Consider the following 14,421-nt stretch of genomic DNA (forward strand, 5'->3'; position numbering starts at 1 on the left):
GGGCCCTGCCTCTGACGGCTTTCTCCCTGTTCCCAGCAGAGAGCTCCGAGGAGGAGGACGCCCCGTCGTTCGCGCCGTCCAGCTCGGTGGACGGCAACAACACGGACTCCGAGTTCGAGAAGGGCCTGAAGCACAAGGCCAAGAACCCCGAGCCCCAGAAAACCGCGACGCCCGTAAAGGACGAGTACGAGTTCGACGAGGACGACGAGCAGGACAGGGTCCCCCCTGTGGACGACAAACACCTGCTGAAAAAGGACCACAGAAAAGAAACCAAGGCGAATAGTTTTATTTCGATACCCAAGATGGAAGTGAAGAGCTACACTAAGAACAGCGCCATGGCACCAAAGAAGGCGTCGCATCGCATCGTGTCGGACACGTCGGACGAGGAGGACGTCGGGGTCGCTGTGGGGACGGGGGAGAAGCTGCGACTCTCGGCGCCCACGCTGCTGCCCGGCAGCAAGACGCGGGAGCCTCCTACCGCCAAGCCGCCGAGGGACAAGGGTAAAGTCAAGAAGAAGCGGAAGAAGGAGGCCAAGGGCAAAGAGGTGCGCTTTGGGAAGCGGAGCGACAGGTTCTGCTCCTCCGAGTCGGACAGCGAGTCCTCGGAGAGCGGCGGGGACGGCGGGGACTCGGCGGGGAGTCCCGGCTGCCTCAAGGAGTCCCCGCTGGTGCTGAAGGACCCCGCCCTGTTCAGCTCCCTGTCCGCCTCCTCCACGTCGTCCCACGGCAGCTCCGCCGCCCCCCAGAAGCATCACTCCAGCCACGCGGAGCCGCACGCCAAGCACTGGCGGACGGACAACTGGAAAACCATCTCCTCTCCTGCCTGGTCGGAGGTCAGCTCCTTGTCAGACTCCACAAGGACGAGACTGAGCAGCGAGTCTGACTGCTCCTCCGAGGGCTCCAGCGTGGAGTCGCTGAAGCCGGTGCGGAAGCGGCAGGAGCACCGCAAGAGGGGCCTGCAGAGCACGCTGCCCGACCGGAAGGGCCCCCTCCACGCCGGCGGGGACGGCGCCGTGCCCAAGCTGGACCGGGAGGGCAAGGTTGTCAAGAAACACAAGACGAAGCACAAGCACAGGACCAAGGAGAAGGGGCTGTGCGCCGTCAGCCAGGAGCTGGCGCTGAAGGGCTTCGCCTACGAGTACGAGGACGCCAAGCCCAGGCCGGACAAGGGCGCCCCCCCGGACGGCGACGCCCCCGCCGAGGGCAGGCTGAAGGCGGCCAAGCACGAGCGCGAGCACTTCAAGCGGGAGGACAAGCTGGGCCGGCTGAAGGCCGACGACAAGGACTGGCTCTTCAGGGACGAGCCGGCCAAGGCGTCCAGAGAGGACAAGCCCCTCAAGAGGCTGAGGGAGCTGGCCCGGGACGGGGCCCGGCCCGCCCGGGAGGAGAAGGAGCGCGGTGGCGGCGGCGGCCGGGGCGAGCGGGACAAGCCGCCGAAGGAGAAGTCCCCCAAGGAGGAGAAGCGGAGGCTCTACAGAGAGGAGCGGAAGAAGAAGTGCAAGGACAGGCCCTCCAAGTCGGAGAGGAAGAACGACCTGCGAGAGGACAAGGCCTCCAGGGAGAGGGAGAAGGCGCTCAGGAAGGAGAAGGTCTGCAGGGAGGAGGCCGCGGCGGACGAGTTCTGCGGCAAAGGCCAGTTTCTGGAGAACGACGACGCCAAGTTCAGCCTCTCCGACGACCCGCAGGACCGCTGGTTTTCGGACCTGTCCGACTCCTCCTTCGACTTCAAGGCCGACGACAGCTGGGACTCTCCCGTGACCGACTACCGGGACCTGAAGGCCGACTCCGTGGCCAGGCTGATCCTGGAGACGGTGAAGGAGGACCCCAGAGACAAGCGGCGGGAGAGCAAGGCCCGGGAGAAGCGGGCCGACAAGGACGCCTGCCCTCGGAGGAAGGACAGGGACCCCCTGCAGCGGGGCTGCGAGCGGCGGAGGGAGCACGCGGCCGAGAAGCACCGGGGCGGCCCCGGCTACCTCCCGGAGCGGGACAAGCGGAGGAGGGAGTCGGCCGAGGGCGGGCGGGACAGGAAGGAGCCCCCCGAGGCCGCCAAGGAGCGCAGAGACGGCCGCGCCAAGCCCGACGACGCCCACAGGGAGGAGCTGAGGGAGTACGGCTGCGAGGGCGCCTTCAAGGACAGGCCCGACTGCGACTTGGGGAAGGTTCTGGAGCCCTGGGAGCGGCCGCAGGCGGCGAGGGAGAAGGAGAAGAAGGAGAAGGCGAAGCCGGAGAAGCACCGAGACAAGCCCGGCGACAAGGACAAAAGCGAGAGAGCCGTCCCCGAAAAGGGCCCCAAGGACAAAGAGTTCGAGAAGAGTTTTAAGGAGAAGAGGGACGCCAAGGACAAGCACAAAGACGGGCACGGCAAAGACAAAGACAGGAAGGCGCCCCTGGACCAAGGAAAAGGCGGCCGGGAGAAGGCCTTCCCCGGGGCCCTCTCGGAGGAGTTCGCCGAGAGAAGAGACGAGAAGAAGGGCAAGGAGAAGAGCTGGTACATTGCCGACATATTCACGGACGAAAGCGAGGACGAGAAGGATGACTACGCGGTGAGCGGCTTCAAAGCCGGAGAGGCCGGCGAGGGGCGGGGGGAGGGGCTCCCCGAGAGGGACGAGGGGCTCCCCCTGGACAGACCCCGCAAGCACGCGGCCGCCGACCGGCAGCACCCGGAGAAGCAGAAGGACAAGGAGGCGCGCGAGAGGAAGAAGGACAAGGGCGCCCTGGACGGCGGGAAGGACAGGAAGGAGAAGGCCTTGGAGAGGCCCAGGGACCGGCGGGACAGAGAGGCGGCCGAGCGGGCCCGGGACCGCAGGGACCGCGCCGCCGTGGACGCCGCTCAGGACAGGCGGCCCAGGCAGAAGCCGCCTGACAAGGGGGACAGGAGGCCCCCCGCGGAGGACAAGGCCAAGGGCAGGCACCGGGAGAGGCCGGACCGCGAGAGGAAGGCCGGCAAGGGCGGCGACGCCGAGAAGAGCCTGCTGGAGCGGCTGGAGGAGGAGGCGCTGCAGGACTTCCGCGACGATGCCAACGACAAGGCCAGCGAGGCGTCCTCCGACAGCTTCCCTGAGCGCGGCCAGGACCCGGGCCTGAGCGCCCTCCTGGAGGTGTCTTTCCCGGAGCCCCCGGAGGAGCGGGCCCGGGAGCGCGAGCGGCACCGGCACTCCTCGTCCTCGTCCAAGAAGAGCCACGAGCGGGAGCGGGTCCGGAAGGAAAAGCCCGAGAGGAAGGAGAAGGGCGACGACTACAAGGAGCTGGGCAGCGGCCGGAAGGACCCCGGCCAGCACGACAAGGACTTCCTGGACGCCGACGCCTACGGCGGCGGCCCCTATGGCGCCAAGGCCGACGCGGAGGACGAACCGGATAAGCCCATCGAGCTCTTCTCCCCCGAGAAGAAGGACAAGAACGAGCCCGAGAGAGACGCTCCCAAGAAGGCGGAGAAGGAGCTGCGGCCCTTCGGGTCGGGCGCCCCCAGCCTCCTCAAGGAGAAGAGGCGGCGGGAGAAGCACCGCGAGAGGTGGAGGGACGAGAAGGAGCGGCACCGAGAGCGGCACGGGGACGCGCCCCTGCGGCCCCACCGCGAGGAGCCCCGGCCCGCGGCCCGCGACAGGGACAGGCCCAAGGACGAGAGCCTGAAGCTGGGCGAGAGCAAGCCGAAGGACAAGGTCAGGGACAACCCGGAGAAGGAGAAGGCGGCCGCCGCGGCCGACAGGCTCCTCGCGCCCCGAGACCCGGGCCGCAGGGACGCCCGGCCGCGCGAGAAGCTCCTGGGGGACGGCGACCTGATGATGACCAGCTTCGAGCGGATGCTGTCGCAGAAGGACCTGGAGGTGGAGGAGCGGCACAAGCGGCACAAGGAGAGGATGAAGCAGATGGAGAAGCTGCGGCACCGCTCCGGGGACCCCAAGCTCAGGGACAAGGCGAGGCTGGCCGAGGACGCGCGCAAGAAGGGTCTGGACGCCCCCCCAAAGAAGCCGCCGGGGCCGGACCCCGCCCTGAAGGACAAGAAGCTCAAGGAGGCGGCTCCCGCGGCCCCCGCCGCCGCCGAGAGCAGGCCCCACCCGGCCCCCGCCGGGGACCCCCGGGACTGGCTGGCGGGGCCGCACATGAAAGAGGTCCTGCCCGCGTCTCCCAGGCCCGACCACGGCCGGCCCACCGGGGTCCCCACGCCCGCCTCCGTGGTGTCCTGCCCCAGCTACGAGGAGGCCATGCACACACCCCGCACCCCGTCCTGCAGCGCCGACGACTACTCTGACCTCATGTTCGACTGCGCGGACCCCCAGCCCGTCTCCAGCACGGCCGCCAGCGCCTGCGCGTCCTCCTTCTTCGACGGGTTCTCTGTGGCTGCGAGCGCCGTCTCGGAGACCCCGGGCCAGACGCCCACGCGGCCGCTGTGCACGAGCCTGTACCGCTCGGTCTCGGTGGACGTCAGGAGGACCCCGGAGGACGAGTTCAGCGTGGGGGACAAGCTCTTCAGACAGCAGAGCGTCCCCGCTGCGTCCAGCTACAGCTCGCCAGGGCCGCAGCTGGACGACAAGGCCGCTGGGCCCCCCGGACCCGCCGAGAAGTTCGCCTGCCTGTCGCCGGGGTACTACTCCCCAGACTACGGCATCCCCTCCCCCAAGGCGGACGCCCTGCACTGCGCGCCCGCAGCCGCGGTCAACCTTGTCCCCTCCCCGGAGGGCGCCTTCTCCGGTTTACAAGCCAAGTCCCCCCCTCCACACAGAGATGAGCTCTTGGCGCCGTCCATGGAGGGGACCCTCCCCCCGGACCTGGGCATCCCCCTGGACGCCACGGAGGACCAGCAGGCCACCGCGGCCATCATCCCCCCGGAGCCCAGCTTCCTGGAGCCCCTGGACGAGGGCCCCTTCAGCACGGTCATCACGGAGGAGCCGGTCGAGTGGGCGCACCCCACAGCCGCCGAGCAGGGCCTCGCCTCCGGCCTCCTCGGGAGTGCCCCCGAAAACCCCGTCAGCTGGCCCGTGGGGTCGGACCTCCTGCTGAAGTCCCCACAGAGATTCCCGGAGTCCCCCAAACATTTCTGCCCCGCCGAGTCCCTGCAGCCAGAGTCCCCTTACCCCGTGTCCCCTGTCTCCTACCCTCTGTCGGTCACCGAGCCCGGCCTGGAAGTCAAAGGCGAGGCGGGGGACGCGGCCCCGGCCACCGTCCCGCCTTCGGACGAGCCCGCCCCGTTCGCCCCTCCCTCCAGGCTGGAGTCCTTCTTCGGTAACTGCAAGTCCCTTCCCGAAGCGCCCGAGGGGCTGCCAGAGCCTGCGTGTGTGACCAGCGTGGCTCAGGTGGAGGCTCTGGGGCCCCTGGAAAACAGCTTCCTGGAAGGTGGCCACGGCCTGGCCGCGCTCGGCCAGGTGGAGCCGGTGCCCTGGCCCGGTGCCTTCCCCGCCGCCGAGGACGACCTGGACCTGGGGCCCTTCTCCCTGCCGGAGCTCCCGCTCCAGGCCAAGGACGGCTCGGACGTGGAGACAGAGCCTGTGGACGAAGCCCCTCCCGCTCCTCCAGAACCCGGCCCCGCGGGGGCCCCCGTGGCCACGGGCGCCTGCGACCTGGCTGCAGCGGCCCCTGAGGAGCAGCTCGTGCTGCCTCCGGACCCCGCAGCTGCCCGGCTCCCTGCCGAGCCCGCAGCCGAGCCGTCGGAGGACCCCGAGCCCGCCGGGCCGCTGGAGGCTGCGGCGGCGGAGGCGGGGCCCGGGCCCGAGGGGAGGGGCCCCCAGGACTCCGAGCCCAGCTCGGGGCCCACGCCGGCCCCCTCGGAGCAGCGGCCCCTGGGGAGTGGGGAGGAGGCAGCCGAGGGCCCGGACTCCTCGGCCGCGCCCCAGGGCCCACCTGACGCTCCTGGGGACGGCTCGGCACAGGCCCTCGCGGCGGACGGGGCTGGCCCCCAGGACGAGCCCGGGCTTGAGGGGCCTCCCGGCGGCACCCAGCCCGAAGCGCCTGAGCCGGAACCCAGGCCCACGGCGGAGGCCCCCAAGGCGCCCAAAGTGGAGGAGGTCCCGCAGCGCATGACCAGGAACCGGGCCCAGATGCTGGCCAACCAGCACAAGCAGAGCTCGCCCCCCGCCGAGAAGGAGCCGGCGCCCGCGCCCGCCGCCAGGGCCAAGGGCCGCGGCTCCGAGGACGACGACCCCCAGGCCCAGCACCCGCGCAAACGCCGCTTCCAGCGCTCCAGCCAGCAGCTGACGCCGCAGGTGCACACGTCCACGCGGCAGACGCGGGAGGTGATCCAGCAGACACTGGCCGCCATCGTGGACGCCATCAAGCTGGACGCCATCGAGCCGTACCACAGCGACAGGTCCAACCCGTACTTCGAGTACCTGCAGATCCGGAAGAAGATCGAGGAGAAGCGCAAGATCCTGTGTTACATCAGCCCGCAGGCGCCGCAGTGCTACGCCGAGTACGTCACCTACACCGGCTCCTACCTCCTGGACGGCAAGCCGCTCAGCAAGCTGCACATCCCCGTGGTGAGTGGCGGGGACCCGCTTCGCTGTCGCCTCCCAGCCCGGCAGGGCGCGCGGGACGGGACGGGCGGCAGGAACAGACCCCCACCGGCCTCAGGGTCCCCCTCCACCGAGGCCTGCGGCCTCCACCCCCCCACCCCGCTCCTTGACGCGAGGCTCCTCTGGCTCCTCTGCCCGCGGCCTGAGGACGCCCCTGCTCTGAAGTCGGTCCATCCTTGGCCCCCAGGCTGCCCGGTCCGAGCCGGGCCCCGCCCCCTCTCCGCGGGCCTCGCCGTGTACACCCCCTCTGTGACGTCCGCGAACCCTGCCCATCGGCGCCCCGGCCCCGGGGCTCCTGTCGGCCTCTGCCCAGCGGTAGCCGGGGCTACTGCTGCGCGTGGCAGACTCGCTTCCCACGCGGAGGAGGAGCTGGGCTCTCTGTTAGTTTTGTCCACTGGGCCCAGGACGAGCCAGGTCCCGGGGCGCAGGTGCTCCACTTCCAGAGGCCTGCAGAGCTGTCCCACCGCAGTCCTGGCCACTGAGCCCAGGCGGGAGATGTCTCCCGAACCAGGACCGGCTCTGAGCAGCACGCAGGGCAAGCGCTGGGGGCGGCTGCCCCGGCCCCCACCCCACCAGATCTCCGGTGTCCGCTCAGGGAGGCTTGCTGCCATTTGTCTGAATTTTATTAAGGAAACAAGAAGCATTTGCAATCTAAAGGGAGACAGCATGGGTCCCTCCGTGCCCTGCCCCCGAGCTCCTAAGGCTCAGCCTGTCCTAGAGGAAGCTCAGGTTCCTGTCCTGTCAGGCCAACTGAGACCCAAGCTGTTGGGTGAGGGTGGGCAGAGCACAGGCCCGAGCCTCTGCTCACCGGACACGGGCCGGGGCTCGGCTCCCTCTCAGAGCAGAGCAAGGTGAGGAGGTGGGGCCTTGGAAGTTCCCCGACTGGAGTTCCTGTTGTGGCACAGCAGAGACGAATCTGATTGGCGTCCAAGAGGACGTGGGTTCGATCCCCGGCCTCTCAGTGGTTTGGGGATACGGCATCACCCTGAGCTGTGGTGCAGGTCGCAGACACGGCTCGGATCCCACCTTGCTCTGGCTGTGGTGCAGGCCGGCAGCTGCAGCTCTGATTCAACCCCTGGCCTGGGAGCCTCCATATGCTGCAGGTGTGGCCCTAAAAAGACAAAAAACAAACCCCAGAAGAACCAACCCTCAGACCCCAGACAGCCCCGCACAAGACCCCCGTACACAGACCTTTGCCGTCGCGCCTGGCGCCACTGCAGGGGACCCACGTGGGCTCAGGCGAAGAAGACACCCTGGGCCCCCAGACGGAGGGGTCTGGGCAGGTGCTGGGCAGGGTGTGCGGCTGCACGACTTCCTCTCACCTCTGAGCTGATCTCAGACGGGCCCGTCTGAAGGCAGCACGGGCCTCGATCTTGCGCCACTAACTTAGCCCCTCAAAGGGGCTCCTCTGTGGACACTGTCCGCCTGTCCTTGGCCACGAGGGCCCCCTCGATGGCCCGTCTTTTGTAAACACACACTCGCTCCTGGGCCCCGAGGTACCCCAGCGCACCTGTGCTGTGGGGACTCGCTGCCTGTGCGCGCGGGGAGCAGCGGCCTCTGCGGGGGCTCCTCCAAAGGGACCCAGGCGAGTGAGCTGCTTCATGGTGCCTGCGTCCCAGTGGCTGGACCCACAGGACAGCCCGCACCTCCATCTTCGCAGACGCTCTGTCCTTGGCGCCCTCCCCTCGCAGCAGCCCACTCCCCACCCTTCCTCCCGGCCGCTGCTGCCCCCTCCAGGGCACGTGGCCAAGGACCCGCTCGTTGCGGGGCCACCTGGTGCGTGGGTTTCACGGGGACGTGTCACGCGCACACACCGCTGACCCCCTGCCTCGCCCTCTGACACAGATCGCGCCCCCGCCTTCCCTGGCGGAGCCACTGAAGGAGCTGTTCAAGCAGCAGGAGGCCGTGCGGGGGAAGCTGCGGCTGCAGCACAGCATCGAGCGGGTAAGCGTGCGGGCGAGGGCGCCGGGCGCCCGGCCGCCAGCCTCCGCTCACCCGGCCCTCTCTCCCAGGAGAAGCTCATCGTCTCCTGCGAGCAGGAGATCCTGCGGGTGCACTGCCGGGCGGCGAGGACCATCGCGAACCAGGCGGTGCCCTTCAGCGCCTGCACCATGCTGCTGGACTCGGAGGTGTACAACATGCCTCTGGAGAGCCAGGTGGGTGGCCGGCCGGCCGGGCGAGGGGCCGGCCCTGCCAGAGCCCCTCTCGGGGCCTCCGACCCTCGTGGACGGACGGTGGGCGTGAGCCGCAGCCAAGGGCCCAGAGATGTCGGCGCCTGAGGCCGCTGAGCCCCGGTGCTTCCTCGACGGGCGCGCGGGCCCTGGGTCCTCTTAGGAGGGACGCGCTGGTCTGGGGCAGGGCGCACGCTCGGCCCTGACTGTGCTGCTGCGGGCCCAGCCCGCCTGCCCGCCCCTCCCCGCCCCCAGCCCCATGGCCGCCCGCGCCAGCAGACACGTCTGAGCGTCCGCCCGGGCGGGAAGGGCGCACTCAGCCACACGTCCTCCTGGCAGCCACTGACTGGGACGGAGCCCAGAGCCTGTCGTCCAGGCCCCCGGCACACACGTCCTCCAGGGACCCCACAGCTACAGAGGAGCAGCCCGGGTGGGCCGCCTCGTGACACGGGGGTGCAGTGGTTAGAAACCGAGTTCTTCCTTGCGCCTTAAGGACTTGGCGCTCACTCGGGCATCTTCTTGAAGGACCCGCCTTCGTAACTTTGCCCACTTGGCATCCTGGGCGCACTGCAGGGCTTGTCCCCGAGCAGAGCCATCTGTCCACAAACCAGACGGATGACGCGTGGCTTGGGTGGGAGCTTCGGCTTTCCGCTAACCTGGAAGGGCTTTTCTTAGTTCTTCTGAGTGTTGAGGGGAGAGGGGGTCCCACGCGGCCTTTTTTTTTCTCAAACACGTGTCTCCGCCCTGGGCGGGTGTGGCCGCGAGGGGAGGCTGCCCAGGCACAGGGGCTGCTCCCCACGGGGCGGGGGGGGGACAGGAGGCCGGACCCCCGGACCAGCCCAGGCCTCCCCAGAGACCCTTCTGGCTTTTACAACGAAGAGATGGGGGCCAGCGGCCAGCGCCAGCTGTTCCCAAGCAGGTGGAGGCGCGTCTGCAGGCGCCACGCCAGGCACGAGGCCGCCGGAGTCCCCAGGGCCCTCGCGCCGCAGGCGGTGGCGGGAGGGGAGGGGGACCTCCCGTCTGGCCGTCCTGGGCCGTGGGGCCCCCGCCGCGCCCCCAGACGCCCACACGCCGCCTGCCCTCCTTGCAGGGTGACGAGAACAAGTCGGTGAGGGACCGGTTCAACGCCCGCCAGTTCATCTCGTGGCTGCAGGACGTGGACGACAAGTACGACCGCATGAAGGTGAGCCCCGCCGGGCAGTGGCCGCGGACCCAGGGCTCCCTGGGCGGGGGCGGCTCCGCGGGCCGCGTGCGGAGGAGACGACAGCTCAGGCTCGCTGGGGCCCCCCAGGCCGCCCGCCCCCGTGTTGCCTCTTAGAGTGTCTTCCCTCCTGTCCAGGTGTGCGGGGAGCAGCTCCTGTCACCAGCTGGCGGTCAGGCCTCTGTGGGACCCACCCTGAGCCCTCCTCAGAGGTCACAGCGCCCGCCCACCACCCCTGCCCTGGACGCGCTGACCAGTGCAGCGGGCAGAGGATGGGGGGGAGATAGAGATTAGCAAGTAAGAAGCAAGCCCTCGTCCGCAGGCGCGAGGGGGGCCACGGGGTCGCCCGTGAACGCTTAGCAGCCGAGCCGCGCAGGCCTGGCGGGCTGGGCCCCCGCAGCCCCGTGGGGCTGATGGAGGCGGGACCCCACCTCCCGTGCCCGGCCGCGCACCGCCGCAGCGGGTGCAGCGCAGAGGAACCGTCCCCCAGGCCGCTGCGGGCCCGGGCTCCCGGGACGAGGGTGAAGGGGTCGCTCTTCTCACCCCCCACCTCGTCCCCCCAGCCGGCTCGAAGGGAGCCACCCAGGACCCTTCCCCAGTTGAAGTTAGGCCTGCCCGCTGGAAGTGCCACGCACGTCTCATTTCCTTCATGTGCAGCGAACGTAGCAATGGGTCAAAAGTGGGAAAAAAAGAAAAGTAAGGGATGAGTCGGGTACATGACGACGGGACACGGTCACAGCTTCCTGAAAGGGTTCCGTGACCACGTGTCTCAGAGCCACAGGAAGAGGGCAGCTTGTTTGGAAGACAGCCCACCCCGCCACCCCCAAACTCCCGCAGCCTTGGCAAGTTTTGCGGGGTGCAGAGCCCCCTGCCATCTCACAGGGGGCCGGCCCAGCAGCCTCCTTTTCCACCCGGGACGCCGCGGGGCGGTGGAAACCTAGAGGCCCGTCAGTCATTCAGCGGAGGGATGCTGCCCGGCGGGATGCTGCCTGGCATCCCACTTGGGCAAAAGCGGCCGCTCCCGGGGCTGGCTGAGCCGTTCACGCTGGCAGGGTCCCGCTGAGCATGGAGTCGGCCTGCGGTGCAGACACCACGGCCTGGGGCCTGCTGGCAACGTCGTGGCTCGGCCGCCACGCTGCACGCGTGGTGCTCGCTTCCAGAGCACGAGGTCGGAGAGGGGTTCAGCTCCCCGCCCCCCCAACACGCACCTTTTTAAAGCGAGTTCTTTATTTGAAAGCACTTTAGAGATGGTGAGCCCCGACCCTGGGTGCTCGGGGGTCATTTAAGAAAAGGCACGGTCTGCCCCACGTGGTCACTAGGACGGGTCAGAGGTTCCCCCGCAGCGCGGTCTGCTGCTGCCACCTGCCGGGTCCCGTCTCGCTCACCCAGTTCCCGCCGTCACCCCACTGTCCACAGCAGGTGCACCGAGCACTCTGTCCGGGTGGGACTGGACCCCCGCCTGGTGCAGACTCGGGAGTAAGCACGGGCGCACTGACCGCGGCACTCTGGACGACCCTTTTGAAAAATGTGGGCACTTTATTTTTCTTCATTTTTGGCTGCCCTGCGGCGAATAGAGTTCCAGGCTAGGGATGAGATCTGAGCCGCAGCTGCAGCCATGCCAGCTCCTTCACCCAGCGTGGTGAGCTGGGGATCAGACCTTCGACCCAGGGCCCCCAAGACACCGCCAGTCCTGTTGGGCTACAGCGGGAACTCCACAATCGAGTGCACTTTCAAAAGGCCTAGTCTCACTTAGTACAAACGCAAGTGAAACCACGCGCACACACCAGCCGTCGACGAGGCAGTGGTAGAACGAGGACGGAAACGCTGTTACGAATCCCGACCCGATGCTGTAGGGGAGCCCCGGGGGTGGGGGCGCAGAGCAGTGAGACCCCCCCCCACGTGGTCGGCGAGGCCTCTGAGGGCAGGACACGGCCCAGAGGCGAGAGGCCCACCCGTGGCCAGAGCTCGACCTGGGTCCCCTGACCCCATCCTCCGAGCAGGCGGCGGGGCGGCCGGGGTCCCACCGCCCCGCCCTCACCTGCCGTGTTTCCCGCGCAGACGTGTCTCCTGATGCGGCAGCAGCACGAGGCCGCCGCCCTCAACGCCGTGCAGAGGATGGAGTGGCAGCTGAAGGTCCAGGAGCTGGACCCCGCCGGGCACAAGTCGCTGTGCGTGAACGAGGTGCCGTCCTTCTACGTGCCCATGGTGGACGTCAACGACGACTTCGTGCTCCTGCCGGCCTGACGCGGCCGGGGCAGCCCCGCAGCACGCAGGCCAGGCCCCGCGCGCCTGCCCGGAGCTACGGGGCCCCGGCAGGGGGAGGAGGCCTCGTCCCCAGGCGGGGACACCCGGGAGAAGGCCGCCCCCCGGCCCCGGGAGCGTGGCGCTTTCATGCCCGCCGCCGGGGGAGGACGCGGAGCCCAGGGGACGCGGCGCTGGCCTCGGGGTCTCCTTTCCGGCCAGCTGCACGGGCACGTCGGGAGCTGCAGGACGGAGTGCAGGTTGCCGACTCCGCGGTCCATTCTGATCAACTCAAGACAAACAGCGCGGGTGTCCGCCCTCAGCAGCGGGAGGCCGGGGCGCTGGGAGCCGGCTGGCCGCAGGCCGCAGAGGACACGGGTCCGGGCTCTCAGCTGGGTTTTTAATGGAGTCAAATCCACGTGGTTTGTATATTTTTCCTTTAATCTTGGGCATTTTGTTTCTCTTTCTGAGAACGTAACTTGAAACACTACAGAGCCAATAATCATATAAAAAGTGTACCCGCAAACGCTGTACAGTTTTATACACGTTCACAATGTACTTTTGCTGCCTTCTAGATAATTTATTTTGCAACACATTACTGCACAGTTGTAAATAACTTATGTACTGTAACATCACTTCAGTTATGTGTAAAGAAATAAATTAATTAAATGCTCTTTGTACACGACAGCCCCGGAAGCGGCCGGCCTGCGCGCGTGACGGCGCCCAGCACGGGGGTGGGGGGGCAGCGAGGCGCTCACCCTGGGCTGCAGGGCGGCGGGGGCCAGCGCCTGGCGCGCTCCCGAGGAGGCTCCCACAGGGGCCCCTCCGTCCACAGCTCCCAGCCGACACCTGGCCCGAGCTGCAGGACGAGAGGACGTGGGGTCCGGGAACTTTGCACACGCGCGCACACCCCTTCCTGTGCCTGAGTGACCCCACGCAGGCTCTGGGCCACCAGCGTCCCCGCAGCAGCCCCGGGCCCGCGGGAAGCGGGGTCCCTGGGCGCCCTCCCCTCCCTTCCGATCCCTTCAGCGCGAGCCCCCGACGGCAGGGCCACCTGAGCAAACGCGGGGCGGGGTGCTCGTTCACACCGAGGTCGTGGCATCAGCCGCTCTGGGCCACACCGCAGAGCCCTGGACGCGCCAGCCCACGTGGGCGCCGGCTCGCAGCCCACACCCAGCCCGTCCCGCCTGTCGTGGGTGCGTGTGGATGGCGGCCGCGCTCACACCGCACACCCCTCCACTCGGGCATCTTTGAAACAGACGTCGCGACGCCCTTTGCGAGGTCCGTGTGCCCCTTCCTGCTACAGGCGACAAGGTGCACAGGCGCTCTGCCCGCGCACTGCTGAGCTGGGCACCAGCCAGGGCTGTGTCCCCGAGAACGAAGGCTGGCTGCCTGCCTCTCCCACGCTCACCTCTGTCTGGCCTGGAGGAGCCAGTGTGGGTGTCGGCACAAGGTCCCCGAGTCCAGAGCTGCACCTGCTGGAGATTCCTGACCGAGTCACCCCAAGCCCGGTGCCGCGGTTGGAAGGGTCAGTCGTCGACCTGGAGGGAAAGCCGCTGCCGGGGGTGCTGGCCCTGGTGCAGAGGGTATGAGAGGGTCGCTGCTCTGTGCAGACACGTGATGACCCCTCGGTCTTCAGGGCTCGAAGGCGCTGGGCGCCGGTGCACCCCCGGCCACGGGCCGGCTGAGGTGGAAAGACGAACGCGATCGGGGCTCTGGATCGGGGCTCTGGAACCCTGGGCGAGGAGAAGCGGGTGGCGGCCGCACCTGCAAGCCGGTGAGTGCTGTTCCCGACAAGCCGCGGTCAGCTCTCCCGCAACGACGGCTCCTCAGCTGCCGGGAGCTGGAGGGGGGGCCCTGGGCAGGCGGCCTTGCAGCCTCCGGTCCCGTCAGATGGCCGGGGAGGGGTCTCCATCGAGGACGCCCAGGGCTGAGGGACAGCGGGTGACCTGGATGGCCGCTCCCGTGTGGGGTGGGCGCCCTGGCGGCCTGTTTCCAGCTTGCTCGCAACACAGCACGCAGGGCAGCGGGAAGAACTGGCTCCAGCTCATGTTTGTTGGAAAATCGAGTAGGAAACGAACAGCAGCCAGGAGAAAACCCGGCAGAGGGGGTGCGGGCTGGCAGGTGCCCGGGCATGCTTGTCACACAGCAGAGCTGGGCCCTCAAGCTACTCTGGGGGTGATGACACGGCAGAGAACCCACAGTAACAAACGCTCACGGGCACAGACGGAGGGAACGCCAGTCCCGCCCGCAGCCCAGCCGCGCGGTGACCGCACTGTCTCCAGGCAGGGACGATGCTCCCTCC

General features: G+C 68.7%; 1 protein-coding gene across 8 annotated transcripts in view; it reads left to right on the top strand.

Annotated features, from left to right (window-relative positions):
• The window catches only part of ANKRD11 (ankyrin repeat domain containing 11), a 153,597-nt gene extending 140,801 nt beyond the window's left edge, over positions 1 to 12,796 (top strand). For 4 of the 8 annotated variants that reach the window (XM_021097040.2, XM_021097036.2, XM_084959201.1 and 1 more), the window contains 5 exons: positions 37 to 6,467; positions 8,349 to 8,447; positions 8,516 to 8,659; positions 9,765 to 9,857; positions 11,934 to 12,796. In XM_021097040.2, the coding sequence (XP_020952699.2) occupies positions 37 to 6,467; positions 8,349 to 8,447; positions 8,516 to 8,659; positions 9,765 to 9,857; positions 11,934 to 12,119 (6,953 nt within the window). In that variant the 3' untranslated portion in view covers positions 12,120 to 12,796. Of the gene's footprint in view, positions 1 to 36; positions 6,468 to 8,348; positions 8,448 to 8,515; positions 8,660 to 9,764; positions 9,858 to 10,013; positions 10,173 to 11,933 lie in introns of all 8 variants that reach the window. The other 4 variants (XM_021097042.2, XM_021097038.2, XM_084959199.1 and 1 more) reach the window with 3 other exon arrangements.
• The last annotated feature ends 1,625 nt before the right edge of the window (positions 12,797 to 14,421 follow it).

The sequence above is a fragment of the Sus scrofa genome, chromosome 6, assembly GCF_054392235.1.
Source record: "Sus scrofa isolate SSC_HxYL_T2T_F1_AM1 chromosome 6, Sscrofa_HxYL_maternal_Yorkshire_Landrace_v2.0, whole genome shotgun sequence".
NCBI lineage: Eukaryota > Metazoa > Chordata > Mammalia > Artiodactyla > Suidae > Sus > Sus scrofa.